This window comes from Aethalodelphis obliquidens, unplaced genomic scaffold (assembly GCF_003676395.1).
Source record: "Aethalodelphis obliquidens isolate GAN/ISIS:26980383/991018 unplaced genomic scaffold, ASM367639v1 scaffold22, whole genome shotgun sequence".
Lineage (NCBI taxonomy): Eukaryota > Metazoa > Chordata > Mammalia > Artiodactyla > Delphinidae > Aethalodelphis > Aethalodelphis obliquidens.
The window spans coordinates 24,794,274-24,816,805 of record NW_020837966.1 but is presented as its reverse complement, the minus strand read 5'-3'; the positions used below and the strand labels follow the sequence as shown (position 1 = coordinate 24,816,805).

General features: G+C 38.2%; 1 protein-coding gene across 1 annotated transcript in view; it reads right to left on the bottom strand.

The window, feature by feature from the left end:
- The window catches only part of CNTN4 (contactin 4), a 496,981-nt gene that overhangs the window by 175,659 nt on the left and 298,790 nt on the right, over positions 1 to 22,532 (bottom strand). The window contains exon 5 of the mRNA XM_027121429.1: positions 14,830 to 15,027. Coding sequence (XP_026977230.1) covers positions 14,830 to 15,027 — 198 coding nt within the window. The remainder of the gene's footprint in view (positions 1 to 14,829; positions 15,028 to 22,532) is intronic.

Sequence of the window (22,532 nt, the reverse complement as noted above, 5' to 3'; positions counted from 1 at the left end):
AAAAAGTAGTCATGGAAGAAAAAGAAGAAGGGGTATAAAGTCCTAGTCACCAGGAATATATTATTTTTTTTTGGAAATGTACTAGAGAAAATTTAAAATACATTAAAATAATATGTTCATGCTTTATTGTGTCTATATAAAGAAAATTTCTGAGTAATCAATTTATCACCACAAATTACTTTTCTTTCACTTTTGAAGGTCAATCTGAATTAGTCATAAATTGGTATATGCAAGGTAACACAAAATTCTTATATTTTTAATATATTCTGAAACAATGACAAAAGAACAATAGGAAGTAACCATTGAAAACAGCCTTTAAGTTATACCCACCTTGCCAGTGGCAGCAATGGCAGGCTTACCTTGAAGGTCATATTCTCCCACTTTCCCATATCCTGGAAAATTACTGTACAATTATAGCCAAGGCAGCACAGCCTAACAAATTAAGTCCACGCTTTATAACTAAATGCTTATGAATGATTTCTTATCAATACATTCTTGACACTGTCTACCACTACTCTAATTGTTTTAATACATTTATTTCTATTCAATTTCTAGTCATCTCCTGTGGTCTCTGGTTCAACTGTGCCAATATAAAGTTTAAAATTATCTAACTTACTAAAATATGATAGGATCCTCCGTTTCATCTCTTCTTTAGGCTTCCCACAGTTAGAGGGAAAAGAGACTGAAGGATTCAGATGGAAAGGTTAAAAGTAAGGAACAGAGAGGGACAGGTACAATGACTAAGAGAAACAGTTCCATTCATTTTGCAGAGGTGACCCTCTTTATCTGCAGCTTCACAGTTTGGGAAGCAGCAATGGGATTTCCTCAATGTGTAAAAAAGAAATCAACCCCAAGTGACAGATGATGCATTAGTCTAGCTACGTTTGCTGTGACATACGTCATCAAAAGCGCAGAGTTGGAACATACTTGTTCGTTTTTATCCTTTCATAGACTGACAGGGAGGAATGGATTTGGAAGACACCTTTGAGTTAATTTGGTTCAGTATTCTTCATCTTGGCATTCACGGATACATACTTTTCTGCAGAAAGGACCCATACCTAGCAACCCATACTAGAAAGGACCTTAACCCCCGCAAAATTAAAACCACAGTTCTAGTCTGTCCCTGCCTTTCACAAGCAAGTCTGTAATCTCAAAGGGGTTAAACTGTTTGTCTTTAGCCCCACAACAGACTAGTGTTCAAGGTTGCAACTCTGGTCCCTCAGTCCTCATCTTAATCTTTTACTGTGGCCTCTGGCCACTGCAGGAGTAATACTCCAAAACTAAATTCCAATACACGAAATCCATGCTTGACACGTTCAGATACAAAACCATTCCCCCCTTTCTGGTCAGTCTCTGAGTCCTCTTGCACTTACGTTCGGTTTGCCTTCCCTTGAGCATGTGCCCTCACAGCAGGACCATAAAGAGACAGTGCTTGCTAACGCCCGCATTCGCACACTTCTGCTCAACTTGCTAACAAACAACCCATACAGCTGACTCACCATCCCATAAATATCTGTAGTATGACTCGGAGCTCAGGAACAAGTTAACACCTTTGAGTGCTGTGTGTGCGGCTGTGTACCCCAAGAGCAGGGTTAATTAGAAAAACAACTGCCTTGAGAGAAAGAGGTCTTTGGTCCTCCCGGGAAATCAAGACAAACGACATTGTGGCATATCGTGAGTGGAAGGGAGATGAAATGATAAGGTTAAAATACGGAGGGTCAAGATTGTCTCAGCCATGATCAGGTTTTCCCCCTACTCCCTCGTTCTATCAACACTACATATAAACCTGGTTTCTGTAATCCAACTATGAAAGGTCCATCAAGGATCAAAAATGTCTCACACATCCTTGTCCTGAGCAACCGAAATAGCACTGCTCAGCGTCCCAGGTCCCCTCAGCTATTATCTCCTCATCCTAAAATCCCACCTACTATGGCCCCGACTCAAAATCCCCTCCTCCAGCCTCCTGTACCCCTTTCCTTAGTACGCCCTACACTCTGTAGCCCACAACAGTCTTTAAATGACCAGAAAGTATCAAATCTTTTGCTTCAGTTCTCACTGTTTCCCATGACTTACTGTAAAAAACATGTAATGATTTTGTAAATTGACTGAGTCGTGCAACCATCAGCATAACCCAGTTTTAGAACATTTTCATCACCCCAAAACTGTCATGCCTGTTAACAGTTAATCCCAGAACCAATCCCAGCCCCCAGCAACCACTAACCTGCTTTTTATGTCCATAGATTTGCCGTTTCTGGACATTACCTATAAATGAAATCAAACAATGTGTGGTCTTTTGCATTCGGCTTCTTTCTTTCTTTCTTTTTTTTTTTTACTGCCCTAGATGCCAGGAATACAACTGGGAATGTAAGGGAGGAAAAACTGTTTCTCTACCTTTCTAAAATTCTTTTGGCTTATTTATTAATTAAGACATTAACAGGAGAGAAAACAAATTTAATTTTGTACATATGGGAGCCTCACGTAGGCATGAGAGGGTCAAAGACAGGCAGGCAGTTAAAGCTTATAGGCCATCCTGAGCTAAGGAGGAGGGGATAGGGATACAGGTCTTCAAAGGGAGGAAGACAACTCACAGAAATATGGGAAAAGCAAATGTTTGGTAAACAAAGTTTGTTATGCCACGCAGAGACAATAGGATAGAGTTAGGAATTTGAATAAACAGGTCCACTGAGCTCTCCCCAGTCTACCACACCTAGGCCATATTCTTTGTAGTTATCTCTGGTAATAGCTCTCTTTCTGGACCAGGCCCTCTATCTAAATCCTTCTTTTATTTTTTAATTTAATTTATTTTTTATACAGCAGGTTCTAGTTTATTAGTTATCTATTTTTATACATATTAGCATATATATGTCAATACCAATCTCCCAGTTCATCCCACCACCACCACCCCCGCCGCTTTCCCCCCGTGGTGTCTATACGTTTGTTCTCTACATCTGTGTCTCTATTTCTGCCTTGCAAACTGGTTCACCTGTACAATTTTTCTAGATTCCACATATATGTGTTAATATACGATATTTGTTTTTCTCTTTCTGACTTACTTCACTCTGTATGTCTCTAGGTCCATCCACGTCTCTACAAATGACCCAATTTTGTTTCTTTCTATGGCTAAGTAATATTCCATTGTATATATGTACCGCATCTTCTGTCGATGGGCATTTAGGTTGCTTCCATGACCTGGCTATTGTAAACAGTGCTGCAATGAACACTGGAGAGCATGTGTCTTTTTGAATTATGGTTTTCTCTGGGTATATGCCCAGGAGTGGGATTGCTGGGTCATAGCCATGTTCTTCTTCTTCTTTTTTTTTTTTTGCCTACCAGTTGGCTCCTCACCGAACAATTTTTTAAAGAACATCTCTTTCAAAGATTTCAAATTTCTGAAATATTTTGTTTATTTGTGACTTCTGCCTCCATCACAATGTATACTTCTCATGTTTAGTTCATGTGTTTAGTTCTGTCTTCCATCCAGATTGTAAACCCCATGATGTCAAGTAATATGTCCATCTTTTTCATGCTTGCTTTTATCTTTGTTTCTGCACTTAATAGGTGCTCAGTAAAAAAGTGCCATGAAACATTTTACAAATAAACTTCTGGGCGCTCTCGAATAACATTGTTTTCTATCATCTTTACAGCTATTTATACATTTGTCATCTCTTCTGTTGTACTTTTACTTCTTTGAGGAATGGAAGTACTTCTGATTTTTTTCTGTTCCTCACAAATCTTAGCTCACTACAAGGCATATGGAAAAAACTGTGATACGTAGGAATTTGTGAAAGGCAGGAAAAGATGTAGAAATGTGGCTCTTTATACTGGGACACATGATAGCCATTAATTCAAACATGAAAGTCTTCCCAGGCATGGAAGTTGTTTTTAAGTATTATCATGGCTCTTGTCCAAGTTCACTCACTTCAGATCATGTTTCTCTAAAATGAGCTGTGTAGGCTGTTTATGTGGTCACGTGGAGTGATTTCTGGGTGGACACACAGTGATCTGTATTTATGGCTATAGGAACCAAGTAACAGAGTTATCAGTAATGGTGAAGATTGAACGGTATTTATGGCAGTAGTTATAGAACATAAAGATAGGGATCAGAGATGAAATGGCATGCACTTCACTGCTCTTTAAAGAATTTTTATTGTATGTAAAGCCTGTCCTGGTATTTAAGTCATAAATAAATGAAGGAAGCCATTTTCTTCAACAACATTATGAACATTTTTTGGAACACCTGTGAAGCGTTCCATTTAATTTGATTAATCTGGCACAGGCTACATTTTTATTTGACTATGTCTTTCATTTCAACTATTTTGGCCTTTTTCTACATTAAATTTAAAAACCTGTTGCCTTTTTTTATTTTTTAAGAAACAAAAGGCCCCTTAAAAGAGGAGCGCATTTTTCAAGTCATTCCTCTGACCACCTGTACACTTTTGAACTTAATTGGTCTACAGCTGCTCTGGTGATTTACATAACAATTAGGCAAAAAGGGTGAGGCCATTGATGGAACTGCTCCAGAATCCTTTTTCCATCTTCAAACTATTTAGGAAGTTGGGAAGATATCAAGGCCTAGGTATGTCTACACAACCAAGGTTCAGCTAAAGTAAAAATACATACAATATTGTCAGGATCAACCAGGATTTATAATCTCAGCAATATTTCCTTTCTCCTGACTGAAATATATATATATATATATTGCCTATAGAGAAGATGAAATATATATATATATTGCCTATAGAGAAGACTCTTGCTTTCAATTCTAAATAGAGATACCTATATCTATAATTTTAAACATAAGGTGAAAAAAGTCTTAATTCATTAAAATGCATTGTCAATGTTTTCTATTCATTGGAGTGAGAGCACTGGCTGCTACAATAGTGAAAGTTATGTCACTTAAAATTTCATACATCAAAGTCTTCAGGAGTCAGGGGCTTAGGTGTATTTACATTCCAATGAATTCAATAAATATTGATTTAACACCAACTATAGCAATGGGGTTACGATGTGCATACCACAGACCTGATCATTATCTTCATGACATTTGTAGTTAACCTTTTCCAGCGCCTTGCATAGTGATGTGGCATATGCACAGAACAATTAGTTGTTTATGGAATAACTGAGTTTATTTCCTAAAGAAGACATGCTACAAATTTCTAGGTGTTTTTTCCAAAACCAGTGTTCCTAAACTTTAAATTACCTGGAGGGCTTGAGTTTCAATTAGTAAGTTGAGATGGAGCCTGAGAATGTGCATTTCTCACAAGTTCCCAGGTGATGCTGATGCTTCTGGTCCAGGGAATGTACTTTAAGAACTTCTGTAGCAACCATGAGGTGTTGAGCCAAAGCAAGAAGTTGCACGGAAAAGTAACATGCATCATGGGCTAGTCACTGGGAGATGACTAGTAACGCAGAGTCGCACCAGTCACAACGCCAATCAAGAGCCTGGATCCTGCAGACGACCTTGTGGCAATGATTATCTCTCTTTCAAAGTCTGAAAAATTATTAAGGCTGAGGCTAATGTATGTAAGAACTAGAATGTGACAGAACAACTGCCAAATTATAGAATATAAAAGAGAAATCAGCCACACACCACTCTTGTTTAACTACAATTTGCAGACAGCTGTCTTGGCAGAAGGAGGCCAGTCTGCAGAATTTTGTGCCGTAAGATTTTGCCAACACCTGCCTTAGCTGGAATCTGCGGTTGTAAATTAAACCACAGAAGGGACTTTTACCAACTTCTACAGAGTGGGATTTTCTACTGAAGAAAAACTGCAAAAATTGTCCTATGAAAAGTTCCCACATGGCCTTTCTTGAGGAATGAATCATCTGATATATATTCCATTTATCTAAAAATATTTGGAAATATCTGATTAGTCATACACACTTCTTTGGCTGAGTTCACTATTTTACTCTTTTAAGAAAGGTTTGTTTTGCCCTGTGTTGAAGGAGACATTGTAGGATCTAGGGGACTGTCCATGGAATCTCCACCACTACCCAGCCCATAATCAGTGAATTCCCATTCGAGGCAATAATTGTGCAAATAAGAACTTCCCCAGTGCTGGAGAAGAGGAATAAGACACCTGAGGGGTGTATGTCACTTACACTTGGGGTTTTAATGTAACTTCAGAAGCCTGTGGGAGGTGAAAACAAACCCCATTATTTGACCTCAATCAAACCTACATCTCTTTCCTTCCTTCTCAATAGTTAAAGTACAGAGATAACCTGAACTATTCCAGAAAGGTGTCTCCTATGAACGTAGAGTAACTATTTATCCATGCTTGCCTGGGACAGTCCTGGTTTACAACAAGTCCTGAAGTACTTTGCTAATAGTTTCCAGTTTGGGCAATTAATCAGAAAGCCACCATCTTTTAGGTGAAAGAAAGCTGACTTTTGTCTTTTTTTGGCGAAGTACTTTTGTATTGATCCTACTAAAAAGTTCTTCATATTGTGAGCTAAACAACTCTCTCTCCCTCTAATTTTTTATGTCTTTCTTATGTATGTATGTATTTATTTTTGGCTGCACTGGTTCTTAGTCGCAGCACGCAGGATCTTTGTTGAGGCATGAGGGATCTTTCGTTGCTGCACGTGGGCTCCTCTCTAGTTGTGGCATGAGGGTTTTCTCTTCTCTAGTTGTGGCACACAGGCTCCAGGGTGCGTGGACTCTGTAGCTATGGTGTGCAGGTTCCAAAGCACATGGGCTCTGTAGTTTGTGGCACGCAGGCTCTCTAGTTGAGGCGCATGAGCTCAGTAGTTGTGGCATGGGCTTAGTTGCCCCGTGGCATGTGGGATCTTAGCTCCCCGACCAGGGATCAAACCCGCATCACCTGCATTGGAAGGTGGATTCTTCACCACTGGACCACCAGGGAAGTCCCTCTCCCCCTAATTTGTACATGGTGGTCCTAGTTCAAGTCTTTGGAGCCACAAAGAACAAGTCTTGATGAACAGTCTTAAAATATTTAAAGATATTACCCTGTTGTCAGAGATTGGCAAAGTTATTTTTTGCATAGACACAGATAGCAAGGATTTTATTTAGGTTTTGTGAGTCATGCAGTCTCTGATTCAACTCTGCCATTGTAGCTGGAAAGCATCCAGAGACAATATGCAAACAAATAAGCATGGCTACTTTCCAATAAAATTTTATTTACAAAAACAGTGGTGGGTTATATGTGGCCCATAAACTAAGGGTTGGCTAAATCCTGGCTTAGAAGAAATGGGGAAGATAGCAAAGTATGAGAGAGTCAACAGCATCAACAAACTATAGAACTAACAAGATTTCAGCAAGCTTGCCAAATGCTGAATCACTGACAAGTAAAATAGAGAATGTAATTAAAAATAAGATATCATTTACAATAGCAATAAAAATTACAGAGAATCTAGGAGTTAGCTAAGAATACTCAACATTTTTATGGAAAAAAATGTTAAACTTTGTTTAGAAAAGCAGGCCACAGGCAAGACTGGCCTACAGGAGGAAATTTGCCAGCTCCTGGTTTAAACAAATACTGTATCCACTGCCTGGAATTCTTATCCTTCCTGTTAGATTGGCCAACTCTTTACGGAAGCTTGAGCTGATTCCCAAGACCACGCCAGGCTTCCTTACACACAAACCTTGATTGTTTGCATAATCTCACTGAACCTTCACTGCTCCTTGGTAGCTCTTACCACAACTGAAGCTTAAATAATCCTGCTTTAATTCTCCATCCTCCCCAGTCTGGCTCCACTCCTGCCTCAGGTTGTAATTAGGCTCCTAAGCTAGACTATTACCTATGAGGACATAGAAGACTTTTGTATCCCTAGTGGCAAGTATACAACAAGCACTCAATGAACATTTCTTGCTTAAATGCATGATCAAATGAATGCCCAAGTCATCTGTATTCTAGGCTGGACACCTCTCCTGTCCTCTTTCATTTCAAATCCCTCCATCTGTAAATATGTTTCCTGGAACTCAACTCAATAATTCCAATAAGGATGAAACTTTAGACCTTTCATTAATTTGGAGTTCTCTAAAACTGCAGGCTCCCAGGGGCTCTGATCCCATCTTTTTATTTTACAGTGTACTATACACAACAGGTACCTAATAGATGCTTCCTAACTGAATAGTGAAATGACCATCTAAGACCTTTTGGCTCCCACGGACCTGAAATGAATCTGACTATGCTAGAGGTCTAAAGCTGACTGACAAGTTCCTAAGCTTGTCAAGGTTTCAAAATATCCAGATCATTGAGACACTATTAAATCAGATTAGCAATGGCAGTTTAGCAAAATATCTCACATCCTTTAGTCATTCAGATGTTCTTCTCATAAAACAAGTTTTATGCCCACAGATCCTCAAATGTGAGGTAGTCAGAGAATTAAATGAAAGACATGATCGCTGTGACAAAGCCACACAAAAGTTGCAATCAGAAGTGAGAGTAAAATAAAGCAACGTGTTTTGGGACAAACCCTAGATCTTAGGTAATATAAAATTATGTGCAAGTCAAGGGCACATCTCTGCCTGTTGCCAGGCAGAAGTTTCACCCTTGCCAGTCTAAAGGCTAAATCATCAAAAAAAGGTTTTAGATCAAGTTTACAATCAAAAAGAGATCCTCTTAATGCCTAGGTTTTTAATCTGACGGCTAGGTTAATTAAATGGCCTACAATTGAAGCTGATCTATTCAAGAAGACCCATTGTGGTTGTTAATGCTCACTTGAGGATCTAACCCAATTTGGGGCAATATTAGGAAAGTTTACTATGAACAGATGGTAGTATCATAATGAAGAATACATTACACTCCATCGGTAATCCAGAATATTCTAGCTTTCTCTTTTCTATTTTTTTAGTCTTTGGTCTTAAATTTGGAACATTGAAGGGAATGTAGTCTTCTGAGCCACTTGGAAATCCAATGGCCACAGAGGTGAAGGTTCACAAAATGACCCATGACAGCCTGAAAGAGTGAATGTACCTAGTTTTGCATTCAACTAGGATTGGTTGTTAGCACTAAGAAGAAATCTGATCCAATGAACAGGATCTGTGTGGTGAGTTGTATTTGACATCATGTGGCCTGTGCAAATGCTGAGACTGGAGTAAAGTAAGGTAGAGAGTTGTGACTGGCAACTCAGAAAACAACTAGAAGGACCCTTAGATATAACTTATTATAAATCACTCATTTTTATAGCTAAGAAAACTGAGGACCAAGGAAATGGCATGATTTGTCTCACATGAGTTAGTGGTAGACCTGGGACTACACCTCAGAATCCTATGACTTTTTATTTCTTCTTGACTGTTAGTGCTACCTTTCTTTTACTGCATCCTAGGTGGCGCCACAGCAAACAAGACAAAGCTGGTTGGCACCGATGATGGACACTCTCAATCCTATGTCCAGCACGTCCGTTTCTGTCCCACCTTAGACTGCTCTGAAACTCTAGGCCGCTAGGGTTATCAGGTGGTCTCTTGTCCAGTAGGTTAAAATTTGATTTATGTTGAGAAGATTAAATGCTTCAATGCTGACCTTGTTCAATGTTTTCATGGCTAAATAAAATTAGGCTTGGGGAAATGGGTCAGGATTTAGAAAAATATGGTCAGTTATTTTGTTATATTGAGAATACAAATTTTTGATAATTTAAATTTACAATGAAGTATAATAAACATTCAGAAAAGTAGTTTACACTTTAACTTCCAAAGACAATATATATAGTGTATATAAATACATGTATATTTATACACACACATCCTACATATATATGCTTATCAATGTATAAAAATATGGGGATGGAGGAAGGAAAGAGAGACAGAGAGAGGCAGAATGTGAATTCTAAGATAGGATAAATCCTTTGTTTCCTGTCCCCTAGTAGCTCTTCTATTGAGAGTTCTAATTAGCAGTAATATTCAAAAATATTTAACAACCAATATGCAAAGCAAAGAACCATCAGACACACACTGGCTGTAAACTGCTCAACATTTGTCTTGGTTATAATAAGCAAACTAAGGAACTGCCCAACCAATCCCCAGCCAGTCTCAAGGAAAACACAGAAAAAAGGCAAAGGCCATACAGTAATTTTTCATGCTCAGTTACATACCTGTTTATGTAAAGTACATAAACAACCTCACAGACATGATCTCATTTTCCCAAGACTGTCCTAATTTTTGCTAATTTTTTTTATCTTTAGCCATTTTAGAGCAAGTCAGGGGTAATAACTAAAGACAGAAAAAGTAGCCATTATGATTATCATCTAAATCTACGATTTCTCTCCTGGTTATGCTCCATGGGTGGTCCATTACCTTTGTTTATGGAAATATAGGTACAATTCTTTGAAATCTGTGGAGGAAGCAAACAATGGAGCAAGCTTATCATCAATAACCAGCAACTGGGTTAATACTGATCCTTGGACTACTGTAGTATCTGTGCTAAAAATAATTATGATATATTTTTCTCAATTAAATCTTTTTCTTTCACAGTACCAATGCAACTGGTGCACTTTCCCACATAATGAGTTTTATTATCATTTCAAAGCAAATTTGAAAATACTCAGATAAGGGACTTCGCTGGTGGTCCAGTGGTTAAGACCCCGCACTTCCACTGCAGTGGGCGCGGGTTCGATCCCTGGTTGGGGAACTAAGACCCCGCATGCCGTGCAGTGTGGGAAAAAAACCTAGATAAATAAATATTAACTCTAATGTAAAATTCTCTCACATTTGTCCAGCTCTCAGTTTTATAGTACTTCCTCGTGATGAACACTACAAATAACATACAGTTTTTAGGAGAATTCCCAAAATAAAATTTGCAAAATCATAAGGTAAATATGTAAATCCAGAGGCCAAAAAATCTTTTCTGAACCTCAGTTAAATAGCATGGTAACTGGAGACTAAGAATTTGATCCCACTGCTGTCCTGACTTACTTCTCTGGTCCTTAGTTCCCTTCTTTCTCGAAGAATAAAGGTGTAAAATTGGGTGATCTCTAAGTGCCTTCTAGATCCAATAAAATGTGAATATCCCTTTCACCAAACATTTTTCTAAAACAAAAAGAAAATCTCTAATCACTGAAGAAAAATGAGAAAACACAGAGAAGCAGAAAGAAAATAAGAACGGAACATTTTACCACTAAAAGTTAACTGCTTTAAAGTTTAACACTGTTAGCATTTTGGAGAGTAGGATTCCAGCTTTCTCTGTCATTTTCCACATACATTTTACAAAACAAGGATAACAGTATCCATTCATTCTGTAATCTGTTTTTCAAAAATATAATTTGTGGAGCACATCTTAGGTAGGGAAGTTATTGATGTACAAAACAGTACTGCTGTGTTGTCACTGTTCAAAGCAGTTTACCTATAATTTCACACATGGAGTAAGCCTCTGACGTAGGTACTGCTGTCCTCATTTGACTGATGAGAACACCGTGAGGTGAGGTTAAACTGATGTCCAAGGTCACGTCGCTAATAAGTGGTGGGGCTGGATTCCACCCAGGGAACCTGGCTTACCTCCTCAACACCCTGCCCTACATTTCAGTCATGATCTGAGATGTAGGCAGGGGTGAGCCATGTGAAGAGCTGGGGAAAAGGCAACAACAAGTATGAAGGTCTCGCAGAACCACAGTGTGTTGGGGGAGAGAGCTAAAGAGGGTCAGTGGGATCAACATGGAGCACATCGCCCTTGGTTCCTGATAGGAACATGGACTGATGGGAGTTGTCTGCTGTTCACTTCTGACCCACTGTAACCTTTGGGGCTGGAAACAGTCACAGTCCAGACTGCTTAGTTGAAACTCTAAAGAAATAACCTGAATATTGAGGATACCTAGCTCTTTAAGCTACATCTGCACTTAGCAAGGGAAATGATCGGCCACGCCAATTAGTTCAGTGCAGGCAAAAAGCTCCATTGCCTTGCTTATCCACATTTTGGAGGCAGAAGGAGGCTATGAAATTTTGAGCGAGCTTCAGTTATTGAGATGCTTGTACAAATTCTATGCTCACCTTGCACTTAGCAGTCTAATATACAGTCACTAAATACCAGACTGTGCAGAACGATGATTTCATTGATTTTACTCTCACAGTGTACACTTTAACAAGAATGTCATTTTTATTTTGCAATCTCTTCTTGATTTATCTTTCCCCTTTTCTCTTACCTCCAGACAAGAGCTAATTAAATAATCTCTTTTGTGCTTAGTAATACAGTTTGAGCAGCCATTTTATGTATTCCAGCCTAAATGGGAAAGACGTATTATGAATTTTCACCATGCAGCTCTCATGGAAATTAGAAATGAATGGGCATTAATTGCTGAAGAATGAGATCCTTAGTCTGCTAATTTTGTGATAAAATATTCTAATAGAACACATTTGTCATCTCTATGAAGATATACTAAGCAAGTCGAGATAAATCTAAAAGCCAAGCAGAAGGCAGAGTTGTGGCCAACTTGTGTCACCTAGGAAGACTGTGGATTTCCCGTGTTCCTGAATTTTTGTTCCTTCTCTCTGAAGCAGCAACTCTGGGTGATGTTTCTCCTGGGCTGTGTCTTAGTGCATCAAAGTCAATATTTGACTATATTTTTTCCTTGATATACCAAAATGGACAACGCCACTGAACGGACATTTTGGCATAAGCGTATTACGGGCAGAGGCCAGAGGGGCTGTATTTTTAAATAATTCAGTACAGAATGCCCCTGGAACACATATCTCGAAACAGATTTTTTATCCTTAGATCTAGAGAGACGGCACTGATAGCTTTTTACCAGAATCGATCCTTTGCCCACCTTTCTCGCTAAACTGATGAGATTGTTCAGTTTTATTTAATGTAACTCAGCCTAATGCAACACAGTCATTTAACATTTGCCATGTGGCAAGCACTGTGTTGCACCCTCGCACCAAACTGGATGAAAACTCTGGTCTGTGCTTGATCACATGTCAGTGTCAGCGGGGTGGGGGAGGGTAGGCTGACAAGTAAATATGAATATACCAGATGAATATTATGATAGAGAGATGGACCAAGAAGCACAAAACAAACAATTCTTTCTGTTACCAAGGGAGAAGGCATGCTTTTGGCTTCATAAATAATGACCAAAATAATATTCTGAGTTTCTCCCTTGTAGACCTGTTCAGTAAAACCATTTCAGTAAATGGCATTCCCATCCACCCAGCTGCTGTGCCAGAAACCTATGTGTCATCCTCAATTTTCTCTTTCACCACCTCCCACATGCAATGCATCAGCAAGTCCTGGCAGCAAACTGCAAACTATATCCTGAATCCATCCCCTTCTCTCCTCTCCACCGCCACCCGGTAGTTCAAGCTGCCACCGTTTACTGAGTGAATTACGGCAACCGTCTTTAACTGGACTTCCAGTTTTGACCCTCACTTTTTTAGAAGTCCATTTTTCATTTTAAAAGATAGCTAAGCAATCTTTTAAAAGAAATACATAACTCTCTTACATAAAACCCTCGAATGGCTTTTCGTTTCACTTGAAACAAAACAGTCTCCAACCTCAACTCAAACCACCCTCTTCCCTGGTCACTATGCTCCATAAGGCTCACATTCTCTTTGCTCTCTGAATATGCCAAGTGATTTATTTTTAGGCCTCAGGGCCTTTGCATGTGATGTTAACTCAGCCTGGAAAGCTCCTCCCTCTGATCTTCACAGGACAGACTTCTTATCATTCAGGTGTCAGCTCATGTCATCCCTTCAGAAAGGTTTTGCATGACAACCCTGTCTAAAGTAGACATTCTGCCCCACAGAACCTCTGTTTCATCATACTCATTTATTTATTACTATCTAACATACTGCATTTTGGGTTTTGTTTATGTTTGGTTGTTTGTACCTGTATCCTCTGAACAATATAAATGCCATGAGAAGGGGTCTTATGATTTTTGTTCACTGGTGCCCAGAGTAGTGACTGCCACATAGCAAGTGCTAAATGAACATATGTTAAATGCATGAATAAGTAAATGAATGATTGAAATCTACATTATTTGCTCAAAAATTCAAGCTTGGTCTATGCTGTAAGGATGCTCAAACTTTCTCTGCAGAGGTGGTTTAAGAAGGCACCCGATACAGCATAGTTGAGGGGGAGGGGTCACACAGACATGACCTCCTGGAGAAAGTAATACATTTGAAGAAATGGGAAGGACCAGTATTAGTCAAGAGACCAAGAGAAGGAAGAGCATTTCAAGAAGAGGGAACAGAATACATATAAATACTCATCGTGAATGTACAAGGACTCATGGTGGGGAAAAGGCATGGTGCTATTAGAATTTGGCATACAAATCGGCAAGATTGTCTTCAAAACGCACACGATGAATTACCATATACTGTTATGCCATCCATCTAAGTAAGTAAAGTGAAATTCATATATTTTCTTGAAATATTCTTACCAAAGTGTGGGAAATTAAAACTTCTATCTCAAATAAGACTTGACATTCTTGCATTTCACTGTGGTTGGAACGATGTCTTCAGTATCATAAATCCAGAAGTTATTTGGATAATTTAGAAGTTCTCTTTGGACACTGAATACTAAATTACATAGAATTGATTAATGAGCTAATTGTTTAACCTTCCACTTCATTTTGCCTGTGTACACAATTTAAGTGGAAAGAAACAAGAAATAGATTCCTTTGTTATTTATAGTCACCTAAATCCACATTCCATTCCTGTTGAGATTAGCAATTAGATTTCTAATTAGTTTTCCAAAATGGATTCATGGGTTTATTTCTTACATAAGTGTAGGAAATATAGATACTGAATGTAGAAAGCATTAAACTTTTCTTAAATTTAATTGACACAGTCAAGCTTTGCATGCCAATAACATAACAACCTCCTGAACTCAACCTATGATCACAAAAAGCAGAATTACGAAAATCCCTTTGAAAACTCACCATCATTTCTCAACATTAGCGGTGTGGGTGGCCCCAGGACCTTTTGGTTTGTTACTGTATTTGTAACCACACAGGTATAATTTCCAACATCTGATTTTTCTACTTTGGCAATATACAGATTCCCAGTTTCTTGAGAAACGAAGCGGCGATTATCCTGATAGGAAGGGTATTCATTGAAAATCCAGGCATAGCTCAGCTCTGAAAGCAAAAGGAATCATCATTACAAATATGTCTTTTGTAAGAACTCTACTGTACTCATGAAAGAACTGGTCAAGTTAAAAATTCATATTCCTCCCCAATGGTCCTTTTTCAGCGGGCTAAATATCAATAGGAAGTAATTATAGTCCCTTAAAGCATTTATAGTCTTCCTACCACAGTCAGTGAGATTTTATTCCTATATGACTAGAAGGTACACTGATAGCCGATTAAGAGAAGTCCAATCTCTTTAAATCAACGGAGTAAGTAAGCATTTATAGTTTGCTAACCATGTGCCAAGCACCATGTAATTACTTACAGAGCTAATGCTCAAATTACAGACCCAGAGAGTCTACAATCTTGATATACCCTGGAAACTATTTAGATCACTTCTTTCAATTGATAGATAATAATCATAATAGTACATCACGGTGCCACATACTTGCATAGTACTTTGCGGGTTTCCAATACATTTTATAGTTTTCCATTAACTGAGAAACTTTGGCACAGAGGAACAAAGTGACGAATCTAAACTCAGCCCTAATTAGAGACAATTCTGAGTCTCAATCCAGTCTTTTCCCAATGCCTCTTACTCTTGATGCAAATTCTTACTCCTTTCTCACTTGTGAGGTTGAACTCCTTTCCCACTGTTTTAGTGAGATGGGGATTTAATATTGTAGCAAATACTCACTAAACATACAATGACTGGTTGCCTGGTCCCATAAATGCAAATCTGTATTTTTAGAAAATTAGCTGAAAATATTATTACATACGTAAGGGAGTGACTATAAAGTAGCCATCAAAGAGCGATCTTCTCACAAACACTTACTCATCCCAGAACGCCAGTGGGATGAGTGTAATAGGCAGTCATACCTGAAAATATTCCTTTGAAGGATCTAATTTTTCTTAAGAACTAGGTGAATGTTTTGTGAACGAGCACGTCCGCCCATGCTTTCAATTTCAGAAAAGAAACCTAAATGACAGTGAGTTTAAATGATTTGCTGCAGTGAACTACTGTGCTCTGAGGAAACCAAACTTTTTAGCTCCAGGCATTCCACTTTGAAGTGTGATCCCCAGATTTGTTCAAAGCTGGAGAAGTGATATAGTACCCACTGGCACTGATTAGCCAACAAGACCTGTTTTATTTTCAAAAGTTATTTTAGGCAGGAAGAGGAAGCAACTAGAGGCAAAGGGAGTCTCAGGTTTCAGAACTAGTTGGCTGTGTTCTTGTATGCTGCTCTTTAATACGATCCTGGCCTAAATTCTAAATGTATGGAGTGTCCTTGGAAAATGGCAGAAAGGTCACCTCAGCTTTGTATAGAGAATACTAACTATTGGAAAAGGCACTTGTTGTTTAGTACTTCAATGAGTCCCCAGTTGTAACTGGCCTCAATAACTGAATGCGCAACAGGAAACATATTCTGTCTTAAATAACCCACTGTTTGCATACAAAGGAGGGGTCATGCAGATTTCTTTCCCTTTATCACTGGATTATAACATTTCCGTATGCATTATTTTAGAGAGATATAATTATGTTTATATGAGAATAGCTAATCATTTTATTTACACATGTGCATGTAATTATAAATAACCCCATGCTGATGTCAAGAGGATACTCAGTGTAAATAAACAAGTGCTTCCCAAAAAGCTAGTTACTTCCTCAAGAAACTAAAATCTGGGGGAGGAAAAGCCCCTCTAATAGGTCATGAAGAAGTACCATGTGATATGGCAATCTTCCCATAAAAACAGGAGATTAAACAAACAGCACACAGCAATGTACTCCTCTCTCAATTTGGTATGTGAGGAAAACAAAGTAATCTCTGAGCTTCTCAATTTTCTCATATGAACAATGAAGAGAACACTGCTTATCCCCTAATTAACTATAAGAGAGTTTTAAGAATAAATTAACATATCCAAAGTCACAAGGTAGAAATTAGAAGGTAATTTACCAGCAAAATATTAATTAACACACACTTCTCCAAGGAGAGTTATAATCACATATATAAACTGTACATATATATTTTTTCCTGAAGATATTTTTTAAACCTGTTGCTAGTGGCTAGTGCCAAAAGGCTTTCTTAATTTTGTAGGAGAAGGACAGTTTAGTAACTAGAAAGTTGTATGGACCACGCATATCAGGAAAAAAGACATCTGCTTTGTTATTTTCCTAATTGGAGTAAAAAAAAAAAAAATGACGAGAAAACCAAAACTCAAACCTATATTCCATAAAGAAAGTCATTTAAATTTAAACATTCTCCCTTTCAATTTCTTAATCCATCAAAAGGGGATATGTGGTGACGATCAAGTTACATGAAAGCGCTCTGAGTCATAAGCACATCTGTATCATTAAAAGTTAATCATTTTTAAAGTAAATATAAGAACAAAAGTCAATGAACATGCTGTTGATCTATTTAAATTATTTTGGTTTCACTGATTTTGTTACTTAGTGCTTTAGTAGGAGATGCAAACAACTGTAAACATATTCTGCAGGATTTTCTAAACTGTGGTCCTTGGAATATTAATTCCCTGTTAATAGAAGTTCTCTACACCCCCGTCTACCTCAAATTTAAAAAGGTTACATGACCAAATGACTTTAAGAAACACTGGATTAAGTAAAGTTTAACTGATTAAAAAATTTTTCCTTTCAGGACTTGCAAGAGGTTTTTAACATGCCAACGTTCCTCAAATTTCTTAGAGTATGTAAGCCATGCAAACTTATTTGATATAGAACTGCCTCCCAACCCCTCCACCCACACATTGTTTTTCTAAGAAATTATTAAGATGTCACAAAACCTAGGTTGGGAAACCCTGAACTAATGCAATGATTTCAATTCAAGAAATGGTAAGTATAATATAAAGATTATTAACTGTATTACTTCAGTTCTGGGGAAAGCCATTAAGTTACAATGAACAACAGAAAACAAGAAAATGTTGAAATAAAGTTGCAATAAGTTTCCGAAATTGTAATAGTAATATAACACTGTAACCATTTCCAATGCTGTAGACAAAGGAACAAACCATAGTTCTGAAGACAAGTCTCAAATGGATTGTGCTAAGGATGGTAACTAACATCAATTCAACATGCAACCTTTGTAAAATACTGTTGAACCCCAAAGTGCAAAGGTTAGCCAAAGAATCTTGGCTGGTGCACTGGTGAGATCACATTGAGCTAAACACTGAGCCCCTTGAAGAGGGAAAGTCTCTAAAAATGATATTAATTTATTTTTCTTCACAGTAAAGAGCACTACCTGGAATACTGTATTTTTATTTGCCCACAACAATGAGTAAGGAGCATGAGTAATATAATATAATGATAATGCAGACATGAAAGCAGGGAAATATGTAGTAAGACTAAAAATTACACAACATATAACTTGTCTTATCTGTTCTTTTTACAGGTATGAAAGAGGAACAAAGCTGAAGGCATCACGCTCACTAAATTCAAACTATACTACAAGGCTGCAGTAATTAAAACAGTATGGTATTAGCATAAAAACAGACACACAGATCAATGAAAGAGAATAGAGAGTCCAGATATAAACCTATACATATATGGTTAGTAAACTTACTGCTAAGGAGCCAAGAATATACCATAGGGAAAGAACAATAATTTGGTAAATGACATTGGGAAAACTGGACAGTCACATGCAAAAGAATGAAACTGGAACACTACCTTGAACCATACACAAAAGGTAACTCAAAGGGGATTAAAGATTTGAATGTAAGACCTGAAACCATAAAACTCCCAGAAGAAGTAACAGGCAGTAAGCTCCTTGACATGGGGCTTAGAGATGACTTTCTGAATATAACATCAAAAGCAAAAGGTAAAATAAACAAGTGGGACTGCATCAAACTAAAAAACTTCTGCACAGTGAATGAAACCATCAATAAATTGAAAAGGCAACCTACTGAATGGAAGAAAACATTTACAAATCATATATCTGATAAGGTGGTTAATATCCAAAAAATATAAAGAACTACAACGAAGCAGCAAAAAAAAAAAATCTGACTAAAAATGGGCAGAAGCTCCCTGTTGGCTGTTTGGCCCGAGGAGACTCAGCACTGGAGCCTACCCGGCTCTTTTTACTTTTTTTTAACTCTTTATTGGGCTATAATTGCTTTAAAATGGTGTGTTAGTTTCTGCTTTATAACAAAGTGAATCCGCTATACATACACATACATCTCCATATCTCTTCCCTCCTGCGCCTCCCTCACTCCCACCCTCCCTATCCCACCCCTCTAGGTGGCCACAAAGCACCAAGCTGATCTCCCTGTGCTATGTTGCTGCTTCCCACTAGCTTTCGGTTTTACATTTGGTAGTGTATAAATGTCCATGCCACTCTCTCACTCTGTCGCAGCTTACCCTTCCCCCTCCCTGTGTCCTCAAGTCCATTCTCTACTAGGTCTGTGTCTTTATTCCCATCCTGGCCCTAGGTTCTTCATGACCATTTTTTCTTTCTTTTTTTTTTTTTAGACTCCATATACATGTGTTAGCATACGGTATTTGTTTTTCTCTTTCTGACTTACTTCACTCTGTATGACAGTCTCTAGGTTCATCCACCTCACTACAAATAATTCAATTTTGTTTCTTTTTATGGCTGAGTAATATTCTATTGTATATATGTATCACATCTTCTTTATCCATTCATCTGTCGATGGACGCTTAGGTTGCTTCCATGTCCTGGCTATTGTAAACAGAGCTACAATGAACATTGTGGTACATGAATATTTTGAATTATGGTTTTCTCAGGGTATATGCCCAGTAGTGGGACTGCTGGGTCGTATGGTAGTTCTATCTTTAGTTTTTTAAGGAACCTCCGTACTGTTCTCCATAGTGACTCTATCAATTTACATTCCCACCAACAGTGCAACAGGGTCCCTTTTCTCCACACGCTCTTCAGCATTTATTGTTTGTGCATTTTTTGATGATGGCCATTCTGACTGGTGAGAGGTGATATCTCATTGTAGTTTTGATTTGCATTTCTCTAATGATTAATGATGTTGAGCATTCTTTCATGTGTTTGTTGGCCATCTGTATATTTTCTTTCAAGAAATGTCTATTTAAGTGTTCTACCCATTTTTGGATTGGGTTGTTTTTTGATACTGAGCTGCATGAGCTGCTTGTAAATTTTGGAGATTAATCCTTTGTCAGTTCCTTCATTTGCAAATAATTTCTCCCATTCTGACACCCGGCTCTTCGGTGGGGCTAATGGTGGACTATGGGAGGGCTCACCCAGGAGTACTTCCCAAAACTTCTGCAGCCAGTGTCCTTGTCCCTGCAGTGAGCAACAGCCATGCCCTGCCTCTGCAGGAGACCCTCCAACACTAGCAGCCGTGTGGCTGACAGGGTCTTGGTGCTCGGGCTGGGTGTCAGGCCTGCTCCTCTTAGGTTGGAGAGCTGAGTTCAGAACACTGGTCCACCAGAGACCTCCTGGAGCCATGTAATATCAAATGGCAATAGCTTTCCCAGAGATCTCCATCTCAACGCTAAGACGAAGCTCCACTCAACAACCAGCAAGCTACAGTGCTGGATGTCCCATGATAAACAAATAGCAAGAAAGAAACACAACCCCACCCATTCACAGAGAGGCTGCCTAAAATCATAATAGGTCACAGACACCCCAAAACACACCACCAGATGCGGTCCTGCCCACCAGAAAGACAAGATGCAGCCTCATCCACCAGAACACAGGCACTAGTCCCCTCCACCAGGAAGTGTACACAACCCATGGAACCAACCATACCCACTGGGGGAAGACGCCAAAAACAACGGGAACTAAGAACCTGCAGCATGCAAAAAGAAGACCCCAAACACAGTAAGATAAGCAAAATGAGAAGACAGAGAAATATACAGCAGATGAAGGAGAAAGGTAAAAACCCACCAGACCAAACAAATGAAGAGGAAATAGGCAGTCTACCTGAAAAAGAATTCAGAGTAATGATAGTAAAGATGATCCAAAATCTTGGAAGTACGATAGACAAAATGCAAAAAACATTTAACAAGGACCTAGAAGAACCAAAGAACAAACAAACAATGATGAACAACACAATAAGTGAAATTAAAAATTCTCTAGAAGGAATCAATAGCAGAATAACTGAGGCAGAAGAACGGATAAGTGACCTGGAAGATAAAATAGTGGAAATAACTTCTACAGAGCAGAATAAAAAAAAAAGAAAGAAAAGAATTGAGGACAGTCTCAGAGATTTCTGGGACTACATTAAATGCACCAATATTCGAATTATAGGGGTCCCAGAAGAAGAGAAAAAGAAAGGGACTGAGAAATTATTTGAAGAGATAGTAGTTGAAAACTTCCCTAATATGGGAAAGGAAATAGTCAATCAAGTCCAGGAAGCACAGAGAGTCCCAAAGAGGATAAATCCAACGAGAAACATGTCAAGACACATATTAACCAAACTATCAAAAATTAAATACAAAGAAAAAATATTAAAAGCAGCAAGGGAAAAGCAACAAATAACATACAAGGGAATCTCCATAAGGTTTACAGCTAATTTCTCAGCAGAAACTCTGCAAGCAAGAAGGGTGTGGCAGGACAAATTTAAAGTGATGAAAGGGAAGAACCTACAACCAATATTACTCTACCCAGCAAGGATCTCATTCAGATTCGACGGAGAAATTAAAACCTTACAGACAAGCAAATGCTAAGAGAATATAGCACCACCAAACCAGCTTTACAACAAATGCTAAAGACTTCTCTAGGCAGGAGACACAAGAGAAGGAAAAAGACCTAAAATAACAAACCCAAAACAATTAAGAAAATGGGAATAGCAACATTCTTATCAATCATAACCTTAAATGTAAATGGATTAAATGCTCCAACTAAAAGACACAGACTGGCTGAATGAATACAAAAACAAGACCCATATATATGCTGTCTACAAGAGACCAATTCAGACCTAGGGACACATACAGACTGAAAGTGAGGGGATGGAAAAAGACATTCCACGCAAATGGAAATCAAAAGAAAGCTGGAGTAGCAATTCTCTTATCAGCCAAAATAGACTTTAAAATAAAGACTATTACAAGAGACAATGAAGGACACTACATAATGATGAAGGGATCAATCCAAAGAGAAGATATCACAATTGTAAATATTTATGCACCCAACATAGGAGCACCTCAATACATAAGGTAAATGCTAACAGCCACAAAAGGGAAAATCGACAGTATCACAATCGTAGTAGGGAACTTTAACACCCCATTTTTACCAATGGACAGATCATCCAAAATGAAAATAAATAAGGAAACACAAGCTTTAAATGATACATTGAACAAGATGGACTTAATTGATATTTATAGGATATTCCATGCAAAAACAACAGAATACACTTTCTTCTCAAGTGCTCATGGAACATTTTCCAGGATAGATCATATCTTAGGTCACAAATCAAGCCTCGGTAAATTTAAGAAAACTGAAATCATATCAAGTATCTTTTCCAACCACAACACTATGAGACTAGATATCAATTACGGGAAAAAAACTGTAAAA